This window comes from Cygnus olor, chromosome 13 (genome assembly GCF_009769625.2).
Source record: "Cygnus olor isolate bCygOlo1 chromosome 13, bCygOlo1.pri.v2, whole genome shotgun sequence".
NCBI lineage: Eukaryota > Metazoa > Chordata > Aves > Anseriformes > Anatidae > Cygnus > Cygnus olor.
This window is the reverse complement of record NC_049181.1, coordinates 1,556,126-1,577,911: the sequence shown is the minus strand read 5'-3', so window position 1 is coordinate 1,577,911 and position 21,786 is coordinate 1,556,126. Positions and strand designations below refer to the sequence as shown.

General features: G+C 44.0%; 2 protein-coding genes across 5 annotated transcripts in view; one reads left to right on the top strand and one right to left on the bottom strand.

The window, feature by feature from the left end:
• The window catches only part of KIF4A (kinesin family member 4A), a 24,690-nt gene extending 5,560 nt beyond the window's left edge, over positions 1-19,130 (bottom strand). For 2 of the 4 annotated variants that reach the window (XM_040572750.1, XM_040572751.1), the window contains exons 1-27: positions 18,621-19,130; positions 17,631-17,821; positions 17,247-17,339; positions 16,292-16,458; positions 15,968-16,062; positions 15,655-15,774; positions 14,331-14,506; positions 13,200-13,261; positions 12,356-12,491; positions 12,021-12,079; positions 11,709-11,814; positions 10,954-11,019; positions 10,453-10,638; positions 9,693-9,796; positions 8,581-8,725; positions 8,005-8,115; positions 7,172-7,255; positions 6,905-7,018; positions 6,523-6,678; positions 6,029-6,123; positions 5,454-5,583; positions 4,431-4,601; positions 3,915-4,022; positions 3,142-3,219; positions 2,949-3,050; positions 2,086-2,247; positions 592-711 (exon numbers count right to left, since the gene is read on the bottom strand). In XM_040572750.1, coding sequence (XP_040428684.1) covers positions 592-711; positions 2,086-2,247; positions 2,949-3,050; positions 3,142-3,219; positions 3,915-4,022; positions 4,431-4,601; positions 5,454-5,583; positions 6,029-6,123; positions 6,523-6,678; positions 6,905-7,018; positions 7,172-7,255; positions 8,005-8,115; positions 8,581-8,725; positions 9,693-9,796; positions 10,453-10,638; positions 10,954-11,019; positions 11,709-11,814; positions 12,021-12,079; positions 12,356-12,491; positions 13,200-13,261; positions 14,331-14,506; positions 15,655-15,774; positions 15,968-16,062; positions 16,292-16,458; positions 17,247-17,339; positions 17,631-17,821; positions 18,621-18,990 — 3,507 coding nt within the window. In that variant the 5' untranslated portion in view covers positions 18,991-19,130. The remainder of the gene's footprint in view (positions 1-591; positions 712-2,085; positions 2,248-2,948; positions 3,051-3,141; positions 3,220-3,914; positions 4,023-4,430; positions 4,602-5,453; positions 5,584-6,028; positions 6,124-6,522; positions 6,679-6,904; positions 7,019-7,171; positions 7,256-8,004; positions 8,116-8,580; positions 8,726-9,692; positions 9,797-10,452; positions 10,639-10,953; positions 11,020-11,708; positions 11,815-12,020; positions 12,080-12,355; positions 12,492-13,199; positions 13,262-14,330; positions 14,507-15,654; positions 15,775-15,967; positions 16,063-16,291; positions 16,459-17,246; positions 17,340-17,630; positions 17,822-18,620) is intronic. The other 2 variants (XM_040572752.1, XM_040572753.1) reach the window with 2 other exon arrangements.
• On the top strand, positions 18,993-21,786 carry PDZD11 (PDZ domain containing 11). Its single transcript, XM_040572765.1, has 6 exons — positions 18,993-19,131; positions 19,247-19,330; positions 19,508-19,564; positions 19,917-20,015; positions 20,183-20,243; positions 20,700-21,786. The coding sequence occupies exons 1-6, from the start codon at positions 19,045-19,047 to the stop codon at positions 20,732-20,734; spliced, it is 423 nt and encodes a 140-aa protein (XP_040428699.1). The 5' UTR covers positions 18,993-19,044; the 3' UTR covers positions 20,735-21,786.

Below are 21,786 nucleotides of genomic sequence, written 5' to 3'. Positions count from 1 at the left end.
TGCCTCTGTCAGGCAACCACTTTCATGAAATAGCAAATAATTAAAGAATTACTATGGAGGTTTCTGCTTCAAATCTTTAAGATCCAAGAATACAGCATACATTTCAGGCAAGAGGTCTGATGAATATCAGTTGTTCACGAACCACCCTGATGCTACAACCGACCTCCCTTAATTATCCCTTCTACTCCTTTAAAAAAAAGGAACAAATATAAATATTTAAATAGATTAAGCTTTCATACTTAATGACAACATACAAGTTTTATTTACTGAGTGGGATTAACAAAGGACAAATTGCTTGTTTTCAGATTGGTGGCTAACAACTAGCACTAGGTGAATATATGTGGCTTTGGACGTTGCCCAAATTTCTTTACTTTAGCATGAGAGCCTGGCACTGCAGTAGAAGACTTTGGACTCAATTACCGTGGACAAAACAGTGAATTACAGTGACATTTACATAGGTTTCAGAGAGGTGTGTTCGCTTTAGCTTGACAAACCCTGCATGTATGCCAGCACTGTAACTGATTATCCATTCATCCAAACCTGCTTAAACATACTGTGGAGTCTGGATGTTGGGTTACAAGCGCTACTCACCGGAAAGCCAGGGTCTCTATTTCTGCATTTTGTTGAGTCACAGTTACAGCCTCCAGTGCAGCCCACCTTGTGCCTCCTGCAGCCACACTGTTTGTTTCCACATCGGCCCTTGCAGGAGCACTAAGCAAGAGAAGAGTTCTGTGCAGAAAGAGCTTTGGCGTTTTATAGACTTCATGTAGATTGCTATAGTTGTCAATGCTTGAAGCAGCCTGAAGGACAGTACTATTCCAAGCTATCACGAACCTTTTATTTCATTGCTAGTCCCACATCTCAGGAAAAGCAGTAAGATCTTTCCACCTACAGAGCCATCTCTTGCTTCAGTATCCCCAGAATAAGAATCTTTGATTATCCAGTGCCTGACTTCAAGTTATCCGAAAGGAACCTAGTTTCAGTGCCAGTTGAACAAGCTAACATTTAAGCACTAGGAAAAACACCATCAACGTACCTAGGGTCCTCCATCTAGATGGAGATGACCCAATTGAGCTATTTCATGGATCAGAGGAGGTACTTTCTTTGCTAGTCTGGGTACATGCAGCAATAGCAGACTGCATGGCCCAGATGCCCCAAGCTACAGTTCAGAACTGAGAAACAACTTGCACTGGAGTTCCACAGGCTATGTGTATGAACATAGAAGAGCCAGGTGCCAAACGCACACCCTCCTTCCTGCAATGTGGAAGAAAAGGACGCACCAAAACCCAAACCACTTGGAGTAAATTCAGAATTCATCAGGGTGACAAGCACCAGTGAAAGAAACTAAAGCTAGCTCTTCAAATTCCTAAGCTTTTCTGTAGGAACAGCTGACATTGTCAGTCACACGATAGTAAAACATGCACTGATTTACCCTTTGTAAAAGGGTACTAAGACATCTCATGATGGAGGTCCAGCTTTATAGCAGTTCAAACCCAGAGATGTCCATTGGTTCAGAGTGACTTATGTTCAGCAAGATCAAGTCATCGAGTCACCTCTTCCACACTGTGAGGAATTAACTGAGCAGGAAGCTGAAGCTTCAAAGCCCAGCAGGCTGATGGAAACAGAATACAGAAGCTGAAGCTTCTGTCAATAGGACTAAGGAGCCACAGCACACCACTGTGGGAACTGTATATAGAGATACATGACAGACCATCCCTTTTTCCCCCGCTAAAAGAGGCTCCAAGAAGGAACAAAGGAGCTGCTAAGGCTCAATATTCTGCTGCTGTCTAAAACATCTAGGTCAGTTGCACACCCAGAAGTAAAAGAGAACGTGTTTCGCTCATGGTAGTTTTTTTCATTGGACAAGTTATCTTCTATTTAGGCAGGTGTTGTTGTCTATAGACAACGTTTGCTCTGTCTGAAGATCATAGATAACCAATACCAGCAGTTCTCTTATAATAATACTATTATATTAAACAGTTGGTGGAGATGCTGCAATCTCACTGTTGTGCTGTACACATGCTAGATGCTCAGGGATGCAGGTGATTCCCTTTTTAGTAAAGTGACAGAGTAACTAGATCTTACCCCCATGATGCTCTTCTTTGTTCCTTTGACTGCTTTTATTGGAACCCATTCTGCATCCTCCTTCTCCTCTCCAGACTCCGCAGAGTCAGAAAAAAGCTCTTCTACATCCATTTCTGGGGTTGGTGCGCGGGGTTTTGTTACTGTTTGCCGGCGGGTCTTTGGCTATACACAGAGAAATTACAAGGATTGAGGCCCCAGAAGAAACAATAGTGGATTTACATTTTATTAAGGCACTTCAGAGTCCCACCACCATAACCCCGTTCCTCTCAGACGGCCAAGAAGATTAGGGAAGGGAAGAGACAAATGATCAAACTGGCAAGGATTAAAAGTTCAATTAAGCAGTCAGTTTAAAGTACTAGAGTCCATAAAAATATAGTTGACAAATCCTTGAAAAATTAGTATAAAACTATTTTGCCAAGACTATAACACATATCATTTATTCTTCTCAGCACTAAGCTTTGGATCTTTTGCAGAGCCATGATTAAGTGTGCTATAACAGGTACCTTGCTCCAGGATTCAAAGACTAGAAATGCTACAGAGAAAACACCTGGATTACTAAGAAGCACGCAGAGTCAGACATAATTAAACTGAGAAAACGTGGCTTTTTTTTATCATTGTTGAGTTTTGTTCTGTTGTTTTTTTTAAGATGGAAAAAAATGCAAACTGCTTTCAGAATTATTTTGAAAACAGAAACCTTAGGGACCATCTGATGTAGAGAACAGGCCTACTACAATAAGCAGAACAAGATGCTTTGTAAAAAGCAACATGGGTGAAAGATACCAAGATTATTAGTGGCCAGCATTAACATTCAGAAAGAACCTAGGTACAATACAAGAATGAACATTGGTATGCAGCAACTGTACTTTGGGTGGAATGTAATCAAAAGGAGAATCTGGAGACTCGGGCGGCCCTTGCTGAATGCGACGGAGCTTCTGTCCACTGGCAACTTGGAGAAGCAGCAATTTCTGTGAGGAGGGACAAAAGTTAGCTTTGTGAAGCATACTAACCCAACTGCCAAGATGCTCCCATGTGACTTATGTCTGTACAGATCTCTACCTGTTTAAGAGTGTCATTTTCCTGGAGAAGTTCTTGGTTCTTCTCGCAGATCTCCCTCATTTTCTCCAGCTCTTCCTCCTGTTCACAATACAAAATGAAATCTATAGGCTTACGTGGGGGTAGGACAAGTAGTAGTTTGGGACAGGTTTTTATGTTTGGATCTTTCTTGTAACATCAGAGGGGTTTCTCTATATTTTACAATAAGACATCAGGTCTGACTTCTAGATCAGGAGAATCATTAGTGCTACTACCCAGTTTTATGCATAATATTGGATCCTTTCAGTTGTGCTGACAACTTAGGATCTAAAATCTCCTCTATTTCCAAGGCTTACTGGCAAATTAGGTGCACCTAGGACGGATGTTACCCTAATGCATCACTGAATATGTCCTTCTGCAGGAAGTGACAAGACAAGGTAGTGTACCATGCTAATATGGTCTAGCTAAAGCTATTCTACCACCAATATCACAGTGGAGCTGTGCTCAGCAAAAGAGTAGTAATAACATGTTGACCATCTTAACTAAAGGTATCCTGAGCATAGAAGTCTGCGTGAGCCAGTCAGATTCTGTAGGTCTCGGAGAACAGTTGCTCTTCAGGCCCAAATAAGAATGTCTCTTCTTCCATTAAATAACTGTAAATGTATTAATCTTAGCTACAAATGGAAATGCCCTCAAACTCCTCTGCATGTTCCTCACTGTAAAGCGACTATTCCAATTAACATGCGCCCATAACAAGTAGCCTCTGGAAAAAAAAAAAAAACACATCCAGACATTACCTGAAACTTAAGTCGCTCTTGCAGCTGTTTCTCCTGCTCATTTAACGAATCTTCCAGTTTCTTCTCTGCTGCTTCTTTTTGCTGAAATTGGCTAAGCAGGTACAGAACCTAAAAGCAAGTTAATATAACAGACGAAGAGGTGTGAACTCCTAAAGAGATATCTGGCAGCTCAGACATAAAAGGCCTAGACAGTTTCAGAAAGAAGATGCTTTCTGCTATTTCTAGCATTATTTTGCCCTGATCTCCTTTCAAAGTTATCTTATGCTGAGATGTAACATTCACACTTAAAACACTGGGAAAAGTTACTGAATAAGATAGCTTGCAAGGGACAGAAGATGAATAGGGAGATTTCTTTGGCTTTTGTTACCTATCCTGCAAGAGTCCAACAAATCCCCATCAATCACAAAGCAACAGATCAGTTTCAGGATGTCTCCACTGCCTTTATCTATGAGCAAATCTGGGAATCAGAGTTCTAAGACGCAAGTGACAGAAATCTTGAGAGCTCCCCTATTTTACCTTCTCCTGGTGTTGTTGTTCCTGTACCAAAAGCTGATTTTGGAATTCAGCCTCCATTTCTGTTATGTGGTTTCGCTCTTCAATCAGCATCTTCTGCATGTCTGAACAGCTAGCTTTACTCTGCTGAAGGCTGCTCTCCAGCTTGCTTTCCTGCACTTTGGAGGAGACCAGCTGAAAGACAGAAGCAAGGTGACTGCTTGGTTCCACATTTCGTAGCATGCACTGGGACAGAAATAACGCAGTCTGAAGGTGTAGCACTTCTGCTTAACTGCCAACCACCCTAAGAAGTGGAACAGCCACTTCAACAAGGGGAATAAGTGCGACATCCAGAGCTAGACATCTGACAGCCAGTATGGAAGTGCAAAACAGATAGCAGGAGACCTTGTTAACAGTTCCTAATTTCCTTTCCTGCAGCATGTTAAATCTGAGCACATGGGGGAAGGCACGACCCCCTCCCGAACAAATGCTCTTCCATATCATTTCCATTATTCTCTTCCATTAGTCTCCAGGTGCCAGGGACTGCCACGTGATGGGCAGTAGAAGAGAGTAAGAATCGGACCAATGCTGAATCAACTGAATGACAATCTTGTTTGATCTTCTCCCCTCCCAACATCCATTCTGATCTCAGAGTACTGCCCTGTTTTTTCCTGCAGATTGCCTATCTATTCAGGAATTATTTTTTAGGTACCTCATCCTCTTATCTTCTACTTCTGAAATTTCTCTCTTGCCTTTTACTCTTATCATGTAAGCATTCTGCAAGCAGAGCTTTAACTGGCACCTCCAGACCCATGTCTATGCTGTTTCCCTCTTCCCTGATCTTTTCCAATTTCACTCCCCAAAACGATCTGCAGTAGAGAAGAATATTTTAATCAGCAGTCGTGAGGGAAATAAACCTCATTCAGAAAAACACTTCACTTGAATTCATCATCTCTGCTGTCAGCCTATTATTCACTTCTTTTATTCCTGGCTAAGCAGACTTCATTACTAAAAATTAAAGTTTTAAAATAGGTAGACTCAGTTTACCTCTGCAAGGAGATACTTCAAAGCACATTTAGCCTCAAGAATTGTTGCAATATTGTCCCAACGCTGTTTCACGCGATCTCCATTGTCTGCATCTAACAGTTTCTGCTGTAGGTCTGCTATCTGGGCACTCCTTTGGAAGGATACACATATTTGAAGTCACAACACAGGAGAGAACTTGGGCTAAAACTTTTGTTATCAGAATATTAGACAAAATAGTTCAAGTTAATACTGTGACTGCTTAGAAATGTAGACTCCAGCTGTCACACTACATCAGTCTCTCCTCCCCTCCACGCCTCCAGTTAAAAGAGGTGTTTCCCTCACTCACAAATGCTTGTAAACAGCTAAGAATAAAACAATTTTAGTGACTGAGTTGTGTCCTTAAATCCCTGCATTAAAAATAAATAAATAAAACCAGGAAAACCATATGGTCTTATTTTATAATTTTCATTGTCATTGAATGAATTATTTCAATTTCTCTTCTGTTTCACAGTACAGCTACAGATAAAGACAAGGTTAAAAAAAGCCAACAGTTTAAGGTGCAAGCTCTGCAAATCAGCTTTATAGTAATATCTTACCTGAGCTCCATCTCAGTTTCCAGGCTTTCTATCTGCTTTGATAGAGAAAGGTCTGCCTCTGATGCCTGCAAATCTGTGATGGAGTAGGTGCGCCTCTACAGAATTACAGCAATAGACAGAAGTCAGCAATATCTGAAGCAATGCATGTGAGCCAATCTTTCGTTTATAGGCATTTCAGCAAAAAGTAGTAGTAGTATTAGAAAAGCCTTCAAGTATTTCTTCAGTTTAAATCCCATTGTTCCTTCCCAATAGTCTTTGATAACAGCTGTGACCCACTCACATCCATCAGATTCATTGCATTAAGTAACAAGTTACTTAAGCAGCTCTTCCCTGACATGTCACAGTACAGCAAAAACATTAAATCCTTTCTTCCAGAAAAGGAACCATCACTACCTCCCTTCTGAGGGAAGGGGTCAAAAAGGAGTAAGAGTAAGGTACAGTACTTGCCAAGCAATCGTCGATGTGGGACAGGTAACAAGGCATTTCCCTCTTACCCGGAGCTTTGGAGGTGGGTTTTCCCCAGAGTCTTTTTTCTCTTTAAGCTGAAGGAGCTCCTGTGCCAAAATCTTTCTGTCCTCCAGAAGGTCTGCAAGGTGCCGTCGAGCCTCTTCAGTACTAACGAGAACCTCTACTTCATTTGCCAGCCAGCCCTGCAGGAAAAACAGTACAGTGGTTCACCGCGGTCTCAGCTGAAGGACCGGCTCCTTCTCTGAAATGCCTTCACAGCTGAACTGCATAATTAAGTTGCTTCCCTTAATAAGTAACTCCACGTTCCAACCCCTTGCTCTCCAGCCATCAACCCCAGCAGCACCTCATGAGTTAACAAAGCTAAGTTTGCCTACTGCTTATTGGGATGCACAGAAAGTTGTTACACACCTTTACTCGTGCAGCAACTCCTTCCATTCCCCGATTTTGACTCTCCTTCCGTTTATCCGCAGCCTCCCGTTGTTTCTGCAAAGCATCTTTTAGGCGCTTGTTAGCAGCTGCAGCCTGCAAGATAGTTTACGCAAAAAATGGTACGGTAGTTACTTCACCCAATATCTATTGACTGAAAACATGAGGTATTCAGATTGCAACCTCCAACCACATTTTGCAGACATTTAGGAACTGGTCAGGAGTTTGCAGCAGGTATTGACTCCCTACCTCTTCTGTTTTGCGCCGAAGGACATTGGCCTGCTTCTGAAAGTCTCGTTCAAGCTTTAGTAGCTCGTACTGCCTCTTGCGATCCTGCATAGAAACATGTCGGATGGAAAATTACGTGTCACACCTTAATACCTATGGCCAGTTTCACACTTCTTGAAACAAAAGAGATGCATTACAGAACAATAAGAGCTTCGTGACAATGATTTCACTGATCATTACAAGCTTAAGCCATGCAGTGCCATTGGGAACAACTGGCTCTTAGGCTTAAAATGACTAGAGAAGAGGCTCCACCAAAAAAGGTTTAGAAAGGTTGTAAGAGACTACAAATCATGAGCTTAAAATGTAGCATCCCAAAATATTGGAGAGTAGGATTTTTACAGCAAGAATTCCTGTGAGATCAGAAATCAAGATGTACAGGTGTATGTTCGACATTACACATGAATGCTACAAGCCAGATGTATTTAATTAACTCACTGTTTATTTAATTAACTCACTGTTTACCTGGAGATTCAGTATTCCTTTTTGAATACCTCCCATTTTGTGACCCAACCCTACAACTTAAAATTCTTAAAAATATTAAATATTTTTGGCTTCTACTTTAGAGTTGAATGATGATGACTATCGATAGTTATAAGTGCTCCAGACATAAGCAAGTCCTTTTACAAGTGGCGAAAGGTGGTAACCGTATGAGCTAACGTTTTGTTATCTTCAAAGCGTTCCCCAGATGTTTTCCCAGATGCTTGCAAATTAAACAAAGCCTTGCAGCAAAGACATTAATGATTTGTTTCACTCTGAAGAGGGAGGTACTGTTTGGGGGCTTATTGTTTGCTCACCCGTTCTTTCAGCTGGATCACTTCCTTGTCCTTCTGTTGTTTCCACTGCCTAAATTTTTCAGCATCATCCTTCATCTGGCGCATCAACTGTACCCTTTGGGTTTTCATTTCCTGGAATATAGAAATGGCTGGAAAAATTGTCCAATGCTTTGACCCTGGGTAGTTTCGACCTACATTTCCCTGCTGTGGGTTTGTGGACATGGGTGTAAGGGGTGGTGGTGGACAGGAAGTACCACAATATGCTGCCCCCTTGGAGTATATGCCTAAGGATGCTTGCAAAGCACTAAAAAGGAAAACACACATACGCATGATGCACTCATGGGACTCAAAGTGAAGTGACTTGACAAAGGCAACAAATTATCAGGACAGTCAGAAGACACTTCAGACTTCTTTTCCTCCAAGTCACAGTAATCATCTGCCTACTGCATCACACTAGCAATGACGGTCACGTAGCCAAAAGCCTCTCACCAAAAGACTGGTGTCCTCAGCATAATAAACAGAAATTGTGAATATCTTCTGCCTGGAAACTACTTTGGCTACACTGGGGTAAGCCTGAGAACTGCTAGGGTTAGTTACCCTGATCTCCTGGTTCAGTTTGGAGACAGTGCGTTCCGTAGATTCCTTCAGCTTTAAGAGCTTTGATTGTTCATTCAGCTTTTTCTTCAGCTCATTAATTTGCCCTTCCAACTCCTGAAGTCTTTTCCGACGCCGTTCGCTCAGCCTGTAAAGAAACCACACTTTGAGAACAGGCCCCTAATTACTGTTACTCTCAAACAAGCGTTCTCCAACTTCAGAGATACCTTATGAAAAAGGAAGCCATTCTGTATCATCTTTCCCACTGATCCTTTCAGGCTTCTTTGCAATTCATACAACTCGCATGGCATGTGAAAGGGAAGATTAGGCCCAGAATGCCTACCATACCTCACGGTTCAAAGACTACTTGCCAGGTGCCGGGGGAACGGTCTTCTGTAAACTAAGAATGTCTCGGACAAAAGGCCAGTTACTTACAAGTGACTCAGCACTAAGAAGTTGAAGCACAGAAAAATCTTGTGCTGACCCCTCGTCTTGTTACAAAAACCAGTACTGTTCACAGTCAGGACTCACAACAAAAAGATCACTACAGTGCTACCAGAAGAGATGCTAGGGCACCAAGGGCCTGAGTTGTCCACATTAGACGAATCCGTTTTTTCTTCATATTCTATCTACCTCTCCAGTTTCCCACCTCACAACTGAATTATAAAGACCTTCTTTTCAATTCCACAGAAAAGAATGGTGGGCAGGATAACTCCCCTGATACATACATTTGTGTTTTTTTCTTTGTTTGTTTTGCTTGCTTTTTAACGTGTATGCAAGAACTGTGTAGCTGCTTCTCTGAACTCTAATAACAAACACAGATTTTAATGTTAGTTTAAGGTAAGTTTCCAACACCAATTATTCTTTTAAAGTTAAGCACCAACTCCTTCAAAGCCTCAGAGCACACTCTACCAAAGACATCTACAGTCTATACAAGTATTCCCTGGTATGTCACACTACCATGGATCAGTGGTGCACTGTTCTTAATCCTGTGCTTACACCAAAATAAGAGCTTTTCCACATAGCTGAAGTAAGGCCAAGACAGTGAATTTTTTCAGGCGCATTAACACAATTTTCAGTGCTATAAGCCATGCAGCTTGTGTAGTCAGTCTTACTTGGCTTGGTTGACATCCTTCTTTGCCATGTGCAGAGCAAGGATCAGCTCCTCCTTTTCTTTTTGCAAATTGCTGACTTCTAATTCCAAATCCTTGATGTTAGTCTAGAAAGGACAGGAGTAGTAAGCCTCACAGGAAAAACCTCAAAACCCCGACCTCAGAGACAAAGCTTTAAGACAGAAGACCTTACAGAACCATGTTTCTTTCCAAGAGGTTGTAAAACATTTTTTAAAAACAGCACGTGTCAAAAGGGTTAGTCCTCAATACACTGAAATCACAGTCCATAGAACCATTTTAATCTAAATGAAATGTTACAAACAAACAATTTGAGAGATGAGAGATCCCATCACAACCGGTGAATAAGCGAAGCCAGATCAGCTGGCTGCACTATGAAATTTAACAATGAAGTACCTGCATTTTGGCTCAGTGTGGCCAAGTAAATCTCTGAGTAAAAAGTTGAGAAACCCATTTCACAAAGAACAGGCAATGGCCAATAACTTATTTCAGGGAACAGACCATCTTCAGCTGGTAGGACAATATGTAGATAATCAGACATGGTTTCTCCTCATTCTCTGCTGACACCTGTAGTCAACTTCTCACCCATGCCCAAAGGGGCAGTGACCATAACTTAAGGAAAAAGACCCAACAACATGCTCGTGAAAGGACAGATCTTCTCCCTTCCTCAACATAAAGTGAATCCATGAATTGGGGAAAAAGAAACTTCAAGAAATAGCTCTTGTAAGGATCTGTAAGAGTTTACCTGGTACTGGGACTGAATAGGCTCCAACTGACTATCGTTCTGTGTCATTTTTTTGGCAAGTGCTTCTTTCAGAGCCAGGGCTTTATTCAGTTCAATCAGCTCTTTGGACATCTGTGCTTGACGGAGGGCATGTTGCGTGCTGAAGTCATCTGAAGACCTCTTGGTATCCTGTCCCATTTCTGCTTTCTGTAGGAGACACAGCAATGAGCTGCAGAGGCCAGTCTAAAGCTCTTTGACTATGTGATTAGTTTCCGCAGAACACTTCGGATTAATTTTTACATTAAAAAAAAAAAAGAGATTCAGAAATGAGCACAGGTTTTTGATCTTGAACTAACTGAGCAAACAAGGGTGTAGAAAAGCAGCACATACAAATGTGATGTATTATTTACCAGTCACTTGAATTAAAAAAAAACAGCATAGACATAAATAAAAGAGGAGTAATGGGATAAAGACATGCCCTGGTTGGGTTTGCACTGCAGACTAAGGACTCCCTTCACTTACAGTTATAGCATCCTGTTCAGAGCTTGCCATCTCTGCAACAGCTTCCACTGTGGCAGCGCTTTCACTCTATATATGAAAAAAATATATTGGTATAAAGGTAGAAAATATGAAGTTAATAGCAGCCTGTTGGTCTATAATGACAACATAGGTTATTCTCTGTCCAGAAAGCTGTCCCTGAAAAGAGGATATCATTGACTTCCTTTGTACAGTGAACAGACTCCTCCCAGACTGCCTGGACAAGACATTCTTTCTAGTCTTCTCCAGACTCCAGCATTGGCAGCCAGCTCCTCATAAGAGTTAGGAATCTGGGGACGGGGGGGGAAACGTCTAGTGAGGTGGAACAGAGAAGTTCCCAATCAGACAAAGATTTGGTAACTTCTATGCAACAATTCCATGTTTCTGTAATTAGGGTTGCTCGTTAAAACTACCAAGTTTCTAACTCAGCTTCCACTCTTTGGATTGTAAATCCACACTACTTTCCAACCATCAGATTATTTTATGGAGACTCTTCTCTCCCTCGATCCCCCTGCCATCCCACCAACACGTGCAGCCACAAGTAGCCTTTCTGTTGCATTAAAAGTGCAGCTTGTTTGGAAGTGGATGTTAAGAGTCACTTAATACTTCTAATTCCTGGGCTCCTTAAAGAAGGCTTCTGCTGAGTGAAATCCACTGCTCAGCACATCAGCATAAGAGCACTGAATTCCATTAGTAAACTCATTTGGCACACACTCTTATCTCCTCAAATTCAGTTTTACCTGCAACTGAACCAACACTTCCTGCAGATTGCGAATCACCTCTACATTTTCTTTTAGTTCCTCATCTTCCACGGTCTCTACCAGCTTCTGGAGATCAAGCTTGCATCTGCAATGCAGACGTAGGAATAAGTCCGTGAGTCTTGTGTGGCAGGTTTGTGTCACACGTGACAATAAAATAAACTTCCCCACAGAACATACAAATGAGTTCTGGTTGTACAAACGGAGGTAGACAGTATCTAGTTTATCCCAACAAGAACATTTAATGCTGAAAGGCATTTCCTCAGCACAAGTAGGGTATGGAAACAGACTTACACAGCATGTTGCTGAAGTTGCTCTAGTTTGGCATTCATCTTCTCATTTTCTTGTTCTGTCTAAGAGAAGCCAGAATTATACTGAATTATAGGAAGCATCAGATAAAAGTAAGAGACAGCTAATTTATTTGTAGCAAAAGACATGCTGTCAGCCTGTTGCAAATCAATGCGCCAAAATGTCTTCCACAATTTCTTCCACTAGTTTGGAAGTCCTAACACCAGTTTTGGCAGGAATATACACTCTTAGCATGCCATTAGTACAAGAGCTGCTATCAATCCTCAGCTAAGAGGGAAAGTCATGCAACTTACGGCTCCTCTCAGGTAATTGAGCCTTACCAGAATGATCCTTTCCAACATCTGTGCTGTCTGACCAGCAGCTTCACTCAGCCCTCTGCTCAGCTTTTCATTCTCCTCCATTAGTGACTGGTTCTTCTCCATCAGGGACTGCAGATTCTCTGAAGGTGCCATACTACTGAAATATCAAGGACCAGTTTGCTTGTGAGCATGACTTCAGAGGTTTGTAATAGCATTGAAATTACCTCCAAGTTTCCTAAATAACTTACAGTATATATAGGTTGTAGCTGATGAATAGAAAGACTGGAGGAAGTCTAATCTGAATTGAAAATCTCTGAAGAATACAGTATACTGAAAGAAGACACTTGCAAGAAAAGAAAACAGACCCCTTTTTAAAAATGCTGTTTAACCAATGCTAAGCCTGTAAACTGCATTAACATGGATTTTGAAACAACCTTAGACAACATCCACACAGTTCAAACTCTTCCATTTGCTTTGTTCTTTTAAGATCGATGGACATAGAGGTGCCAAATAGTTAGAGGTGCCAAATATTTAGAGGTAGAAGGGTGAGAAAGAAAGGAGGGATGGAAAGATTGAGAAACACATACTTAAAAAAGGAACTAGGCAATGAATTCTAATTATTTCCTACAATTGATTTCTGCAATCCTAAGGGGTTTGCTACAAAACTACATGACCCATACATGCATGGAATTTCAATTAGTAAAACGAAATGTACAGAAGGAGAAAAAAATCTTGAGAACCTCTTAGAAAGCAATAATTTTGCTCTATCCTCACTCTACAGTACTATCTGGAGCAAAAGAGATCTAAAGCCTTTGCTGGTGTGTGATGGCTATTAGCTACATTGAGAATAATCTACAAAGCTTACTTGATAGACACTGGGAGGGTCCCTCCATGGGCCTGCAGCAGCAACACCTGTAGCTGTTGTACCTATAAACACAAACAATTACTGCTCGTACGTTTGTCTCATACAGTAACTAGATGGCTGAAAGAACACAATTCAGAACCTTAGTCTTAATGAGTCACCTGCTCCAAGATTTTATTTACTGCTACTATTTATTTACTGCTTCCTGTGGGAAGGGATCATGTCTCTACTGTATCTGAAGTAATTTGTTCACAAAAAAACAAACAAACAAACAAACAAACAACAACAAAAAAAACGACCTTCTCTTCACCAAGAGCACTCAGGTCACAGCGTGCTCAGCATGCTAAGTCACCTGCCGGCAGCTAACATTCCATTCTGTGCGGCGTGCCAGAGAACTCACTGAGTCAAAGGAAAGGTCTCACACTGCTGGACCAATGCTCTGTTGCTGCATTTCATGTGAGACAGAGTCGGATCCTTCACCTTCCTAAGCTACTTGAATGCAGGATTTGAGTTCACAGTACATTAATAAGTGTTCACTAAACTCTAGCAAATGCTCACATGCAAAATCAAAACCACTTTACTGGCTCAATTTCAAACCAGACTATGGACTGTTCCTATGGAGAGCAAAGACAGCTGTATCATATACTTGCTGCCAAGTAAGCGCAGAGAGCCTGGTTTAGCTATCTCTAGTAGATAAGCCCTCTAGCGCTTCTAGCTTTGGATTTAACCAATTCCAGTTTATGCAACTTATCTCCTCCAAAGCTGACCGCAAGCTGCTCTTCACTTCCCACTCCGCTGCATGTAGGCAGGTGAAGGCAGCACGGCAACCATCACTGTATTTCTATCTTTGCCTGTAGGCTAACAGGCAAGCAATGTTTTGTCCAGTGGAAGGCCAATGTAAATCACACTAACGATATGATTTTTCTGTAACAGGGAACGGTTGCTGTAGAATTACAAGAAGCATTCACGTATTCCCTGTCCAGCACTTACACAGTCATCTCAAGAGATGGAGAAACACATAGTGGATATTTCCCCGTATTTTGTGTAGGTGTCCTGTATCTTTGCTTGGTGTTCACTGAGCTGATTACCACAAGGCTAAATCTGGTCTTACCACATGAAGAAAGCGTCCAGTACCTGCTGCTTTAGGTGATGCAACTCAGCCGCCTGGGGATCAACGTTGACAATTGGTTTGTTTTTTATTTTTCTTGCCCTGTCAGCGTAACGCAGAGTATTCAGAGTTTCTTCTAGATTGGAATCTGCTGGGCTAACACAGGCAATCATGAGAGTGTGGCTGTTACCACCCAGAGAATCTGAGAAGGAAAACAGGACACCGTCAGTGCTCTGACAGAGAGCAAAAATAATTAGCCAGACATCACTATTAAGATACTTAAGGCAGCATAGGACATCTCTGTGCTACAGCTAGATTATATCTATGTATAGTTTGGTCTCAGGAGCATTTTCTGAATACCAGAGTCCCAAAGTTACCTCAACTCTGAGCAGCAACGTTTTCACATTGGATGCTCCAGGGATATTGTTGTCCTGTTGAATAATTTTGGTAACTATTGTAATTTCTATAAGTAATTTCTAGTATAGTTCTTCCAGGTTTTTCCCCTCCCTTCTCCCACACAGCATTACTCAAGACCTCCATGGATATCCAGACATCACAATTCACACTGATCTCCAATCCAAAGAAGCACTGACTAGCACATTTGTTCAGATCATCAAGCTGCACAGCATCTTATCCTCCGGTTTCACACTAACGCATATTGGCTACTTAAAGCTTTCAGCCAGAGAAGAAGACCCCACATCCAGCTCTGCATAATTCACTTTCCTTGCATTAGATATTTTCTGATATAAAAATACTGGAAAAGCCTATCTTTTTGTACAAAATCACTCAACTATCCAAAAATTCCCAGTAAATTGCATTATTCTAGCTACACCATATTATAGGTTGTCTTGAATAATATGTATTAAAAGACCATAGCAACTATTAAAAACAAGCACCATGAAGAAATTAAGAGGAAAAAAAAAAAACACACCAATATTTGAAGTGCACACTGAAGGCACAGACAGCATGAGTTTCATTTTGGCAGTGATAAAACTCCAGTAAGTAGTTTTAAACAGGACATAACAACAGATCTCTGCTGCTTCCAGATTTAAAATTCTCATCCTCCTTCTCCCCACCAGAAGAACTGCACTGAATTTATCATGTTTCCTCCCATCACAGAGTAACTGTGAAAGAGCAAGACTCAAGAGTCCCTGTCTCAAAGCATTTGTAACCTAAAAAGAAGAGTACAGAAGAGGTCTAGCAACAGTGAGAACAGGAATCAAACCAACAAACGCAATCACTGTCAACAGCAGTTCCCACTTTGGGCTCTAGTTGTATGGCTGTTAGGTTTTTTGATAGTTTTTTAAAATGCATCGGTAGATTTAGGCTTTGCCATGATCCGTCTCTTACCTTGCAGCAGTCTTGTTAACTTTGAGTCTCTGTAGGGGACAAAACCACCCTTTTTATTTTCATCACCTAGAGCACTAATTACATTTCCCAGGCAGAGGAGACCTCTGTTAATGTTGATACCTGCACACAAACAGATGACAGTGAGTAGAGCTACTTCAGTGGCTAGGAATTGGTCAGTTCCTGCCCTTTTTACAAAACAAGTTTTTTTTAATTAAAAAAAGTGCTAATTTTAAATATTAAAGAACCACATGGCTTTTCTTGATTTATGAACTCAAAAGAAAACTCAAGCTATACCAGTCCTTTTCCTACAGACCTTCTTTTAGTCGGTCTCCCTCAGCCTTGGTCTTCTTTTGTCTCTCAGAGCCGGCAAGATCAACCAGGTGTAGCTTGGAGTGAAAACTGCTGTTCCTATGGCAGAAACAGACTATTTTACTCTCTCAAATAAATACAAAGTTAGGAAAGGAACAGTCTAGTGGTTACTACAGCTGAGCTCCAGTTCTCAAAGAATACCTGGTATCAGAAACCACTAAATAAAGGTAGTGCGTCAAGAGTAGCTCAGCTGCATTAATCCAAGAGAATGAAATCCTGAGCAAGTCTGACTCTGACAGCTGCAAGGAGCAGCTGTGGCAGCACTTACTTGTCATTTTTCTTTTTCTGATCGATGCAAATGGTGAAGATGGCATGGGACCGGGAAGACTGGGAGTTCATTGCCGTGGAAGCCACCGTTCTGGAATTGTTCCCTTGCTCTAGGCAGGATACAGTATCTTGTGCACAGGCGACATTTCTTTCTGTCAATCCTACAATCTACATCCAGGAAGAAAGAATCATTTATTCTCTTCTTCTTCACTCTTGACTTTCTACATCAGGAAAGTTATCTCCTGCCTTAGCCGACAGCAAAGTGAAGTCTGTGTACACACGCACTCAGAAGCAACAGTCTCACTTCACGGAGGAGCTGCATCACTGCTCTTTAGCGATGACAGTGAGCAGCACAAGATCACACAAAATACTGACAGATCAAAGCTCCAGGTGTCTTGTACACTTACCTGCTGGGTATGACAACCAACAGCCTCCCCACCACTACAAACAAACTACATGAATGAAGCATAACTGATGGACATAGGTTTAACTACAAATCAAGAACACAGAGCATGCAGTAGCACAAGGTTTTTTCCTGCTCTACACTATAAACATGCATCTATAGGAAATTGCTAAGAAAGTAACTTTAGCATTTGAACAGCTTCTGTCAGGATCCCTTTGTTGCACATGACTTTAGCAAGTAAAATTGCAACAGGGTTTGAAGTTTGATGAAGGAACCTGAATTACAACGTTTTCAGGTATTCACCTAAATTAGCCTTCAAACAAAAAGTCAGATTATGACTTTCAAGTGACTTTGTCATGAGTGTCTAACCCTATTAGTGTTACACTTGGAGTAAACTTAAAGATCATCGATAGCTCAATTTTGAGAGGAAGGAGCGGTTTTTGTGATTTCATCCGTACAAATATAAAGCAGTGCTCAAGTAGACTGACAGTCGTTTCACCGAAACATTTGTCCCCAGCAATATTGCCCCCTTATCGACCCCTTTCTAACAGACCTTTATGCCTTCTTTAGGATCTTCCCGTATACTGATTTGAGAAGACCGTTCCCTTGATGGGCAGAGCAGGTCTAGAATATCCTCATTGTAGATCTGAAAGCATCAAAACAGCAGTTCAGATTCAGCAACTTTTCAAGAGAACAACTCGCATAAAAATGATGTGCAACTACCCTGAAATCAGGGATAATTTCACATGATGCCGTACCCATCTTACCTTTAGAGAAAGATGCCTAGGACCCAGAATCCTGTTTCTGACAAGACTTTATATAGTCTTAGGTTTTGATTTCCTAAGTACCTATTACTTGAAGGAGGTGGCCTCATTAAAGCTCACTTTACCTGCAGCTTATAAGCTTGTAACAGTTTGAAAACCAAAACAATGTTTACCTCCAAATAGGAGACTTTGAGGACAAATTCCCAGTCCTGCCTCTGCTCCTTCTCCTGAAATAGCAGCTTGATTACGCGAGGAATGACCCCCACGCTTGGCTCGTGCTCTTGACTGGCAGTGTAGGCACCTCCCATAGAATACGTCTTTCCAGATCCTGTCTGTCCATAGGCTAGGACGGTAGCATTATACCCTAGGGGAACAAAGAACACCCAAATCAGAGAGCCAAAGAGAAACCAGAAGAAACTGAGAAGCAAAGCAGCATTCCAGGAAAAGCAGCCTTCCAAACAAGCACTATCACTCACTGGCAGTTTATACAACCTTTATACACTGGTCACAGTCAGCAACATCAAGGAAAAAGAAATAAAAAATAAAAAACATAGATAAAATTAGTATTCCAGTTGCGTTTTGTTTTTTTTTTTTGGGCAGACTAACTGTAGTAAAGCAACAGAGCAATCAGAGAAACACAATGTAAATTTTCTGTCATTCCAGCTGCACTCCAGCAACAGTAACAGCTGCTGGTACAGGATGCTTATTAAATCACAACATTATTCTTAATGAAATCCTCTTGCTTTATAAAAATATGTATTCAGTTACAAAAATAATCCAGTGAGCACAGACAGGTCATGTTGATGGCAGTACGGAGTTCAGGTGGCTGCATACAGGCAAGATTGGGCGTTTTGCTCTAGTTTCTGGACCTTTTAGCTTAACTCCTGGACCTTTTATTTCTTGGATTTTTTAGCCTAGCTTCTGGATCTTTTAGATCAGCCTCTGGATCTTTTAGAACCTGAATCTTTTAGCCTGGCTTCTGGATGGATCTTTTAGCTTAGATCCTGGATGTTTTAGATCCTGGATCTTTTAGCCTAGCTCCTGGATCCCTTAGATCCTGGATCTTTTAGCCTTGACCTTTTAGCTTCTTTAGAGCCCCAAGAGACGCTTTATGAGGACGGAGCACCACACGGGGCCTCCTCCCGGCTCCGGCTGGCACCGACCTTTGAAGATGCCCCGTATGAGGGGGGCGACGGCGGTGTTGAAGACCTCCTCCTGCTCCACGGCCGGGTCGAACACGTAGTCGTACGTGAAGGCCTTGTCGCTGCCCACCACCACCTGCGGCTCGCCGGGCACGAAGGACAGGCAGCTCTGGCAGCCCTCGCTCGTCTCCTTCGGCACCAGGGGCCGGCAGCGCAGCGCCACCCGCACGGGGATGCCCTTCTCCTCCTCCCGCACCATCTCGGCGAGGCGAGGCGGGGAGCGGCCCGGGATGGCGGAGCCCAGGCGGGAGGGCGCCGGCCCCGCTGAGATGGCGGCGGCCGGGGCCGTTGCGTTCAAACCGGCGCGGCGCGGCGGGGCGGCCAACGGCATGGCGGCGCGTCACGGCGCGTCACGGCGGGGCGGAGAGGGGCGGAGAAGGGAGCCATGGAGGCCCGGCTGCCCTACGACGACTTCCCGGTGGTGTTCCTGCCGCCCTACGAGAGCCCGCCCGCCTGGGTGCCGCCGCACGAGGTGGGGACGGGACGGGGGGACGGGGGGGGCAACCGGGGGGCTGCTGCCGGCCCCGTCGCCTCAGCGCCCGCCTCTCCTCTCCTCTCGTCTCTCCTCTCCCTCTTCTCCCTCGCAGCGGCTGTACCACCCCGACTACAACAACGAGCTCACGCAGTTCCTGCCCCGCACCGTCGTCCTCAAGAAGCCGCCCGGGGCGCAGGTAGGGCACCGCCGGGACCCCCCCGTCCTCCTCACGGCCCCCCCTGGGGTCTCGGGGGGGGGGGGGGAGATGGACACGGAAATCAAACAGCGGCTGTGCGTGCCCTGCCCTGACACACAGCAGGGAGCATTTCTCCCTGGGGGCTGTGTCCCGTGGCTAACATGCCTTCTCTTGCAGCTGGGCTTCAACATCCGTGGAGGAAAGGCCTCGCAGCTGGGCATCTTCATCTCTAAGGTGTGTCCGCCCTTCCCTGAGCCCTGTCAGGTCCCCTGGGTGCTGCAGGGCCGGCTGGGTGTGTGCGGGCACCGTCACACGCCCTGTGCGCGTCCCCGGGCTCAGAGCTGTAATCTGGAGCTCGCCAGGTAGCAATCAGACAGCCCTGAGCCACTGCCTCACCTCTGCCCAGCCCGTGCTGTTGGGGTGCTGCAGTCCCTTTTCTCTCCAGGCCCCCCTGCCCCTTGTGAACGCACTGCACGGGCACTCGGAAGGGTCCCGGGGGCCAGGCTGCCTCTCCCACACGGGAAGGGACCTGCGGTGCTGACCGTGCACAGAGCCAATGCTGCTGCCTCTGCGCTGCCCTTCACAGGTGATCCCCGACTCGGACGCGCACAGAGCTGGGCTGCAGGAAGGGGACCAGGTGCTGTCTGTGAACGACGTGGATTTCCAGGACATCGAGCACAGCAAGGTGAGCACTCCTGCTCCCTAGCATGCTTTTGTTTCCCCAGCAGGTCAAAGGGAATCGGTGCAAACCCCATCTCTCTGCCTCTCAGCCAGTGGCACCACATAACTGATGCACTGCTCTTTCCTATCCTCAGCCCTGTCTGGTCACTGATCAACTCTTTCCGTTTTCAGGCTGTGGAGATCCTGAAGACAGCCCGTGAAATCACCATGCGAGTGCGTTACTTCCCCTACAGTAAGTGCCTGCTAGCTCCGAGTCTGCTCACCTAGCAGCATTTCTCCCAGGGAAGCAGACTGCTATGCATCCTTGCCCGTCTACCCGAGGTCTGTCTCTAAGGATGTTTAAATATTGTCAAGGGGGGAAAAAATTTACCAAATTTTTAACTCTTGGTTGCTGAACCCATAATGCCCAGAGACACTGGGGGGAAGGAGGGAGGAAGGTCAAGGGAAGCCAGACAAGGATTCTTCATAAAATGTAAACTGATCCTTAAATGAAAGTGAAGCAAAATAAGGAGCAAGGGAAGGGAGAACTTCAAAACAAACTTTTGTTCTACATGCCCTAAAATAACTTGAAACAATGGCTGGGATGCAAATGTGCTATTTTAAAACCAGCTCATCTTAGCTAATTCCCCCTCACCATCGACAGCCACCTCTCCTGCCCTTTCAGCCTTGCTTTCTCTTTCCCTTCCAGATTACCAGAGACAGAAGGAGAGAACTGTTCACTAGTAGGCAGCTGTCTGCTGGGTCCTCTCCAGAGTGGCTGTCCTGCAAGAAACTCTCCACTACCTTTCCTCAACATCTGAGATGACGTGTCAAATTTCAGCTGTCACTGGAGACACAAGTGCGCAGGCCTCGGCTCTGCTTCCTGCTTGGAGAACACCACGGAGCCTGTTTAGCTGGAAGACGGATGGGGCTTCAGTCCGTACTCCTTGAACTGGGTGATGAAACACGCTGATGGTGCCGGTGTGGAAGTGGGTACCAGAGGACAGCTTGTCCAGCAAGATCTGTGCTTCTGTTCTAGTAGGGCGTAACTCAAAGGAGTGCTCAAAGGATCCAGCTTTTGTTGCTAGGATGTAAGGCCGGGTCCGAGTGTGCTGGAGCAGAGCGTGGCCTTAGTCCTCCGAGAGATCAGCCTGTTCCCTTCTCTGGTGACATGAAATCCTTTCCCTCTCCACTGTCCTACCTCTGCTCTACACTACTGGGTTTGCTTGGGACACGAACAGGAGTGAAATCCAGGCAAACTCAATGCACATCTCTAGCTGCACTAGTCTCCAAGGCATGTGTGTACCTTGCTGCTGCTTAACGACCCCTGTGAGAAGGACCAGGACACTTGGAGCATGTTCCTAAGCTGCAGTGACACATAGCCAGGTTCCCTCACGCGTGGTGCTTACGTTGTTAAGGGTTTCACTTGCTGGACTTGCTTCCTTCTCTTGGCGCAGCCCTGTCCCTTCCAGGTGCTCCCATCAGAACTCCCTGCTACTTTGAGGTAAACTTCTCCCTTTCCTTCCTCCTCGGGCATCTCCTCCCCTGCTGGGACAATTCACCCTCCTGCTTTTGAAACGGTGGAGTGGCAGCCGTTCCACTGAGAAAGGGGAGGAAGCCTGCTGTGCCCTGTGCTGGGAGAGCACAGGTGAAAACGTCGGGGTTATCAGCAAAGCTGGGTGCAAATTGGGGTAGTATCACCTTGTAAATGGTATCGGGACAGCCCTCGCTCTGGCCTTCTACGCGGTGTTTTCCACTTACCTGTAATAACTGAGATAATAAAACTAGCACAGCAA

Coding starts and splice junctions, on each gene's coding strand:
- PDZD11 (XM_040572765.1), top strand. CDS start 19,045: ATGGAGGCCCGGCTGCCCTACGACGACTTCCCGGTGGTGTTCCTGCCG. Junction 19,331..19,507: donor AGAAGCCGCCCGGGGCGCAG/GTAGGGCACCGC, acceptor CTTCTCTTGCAG/CTGGGCTTCAACATCCGTGG. Junction 19,565..19,916: donor TGGGCATCTTCATCTCTAAG/GTGTGTCCGCCC, acceptor TGCCCTTCACAG/GTGATCCCCGACTCGGACGC.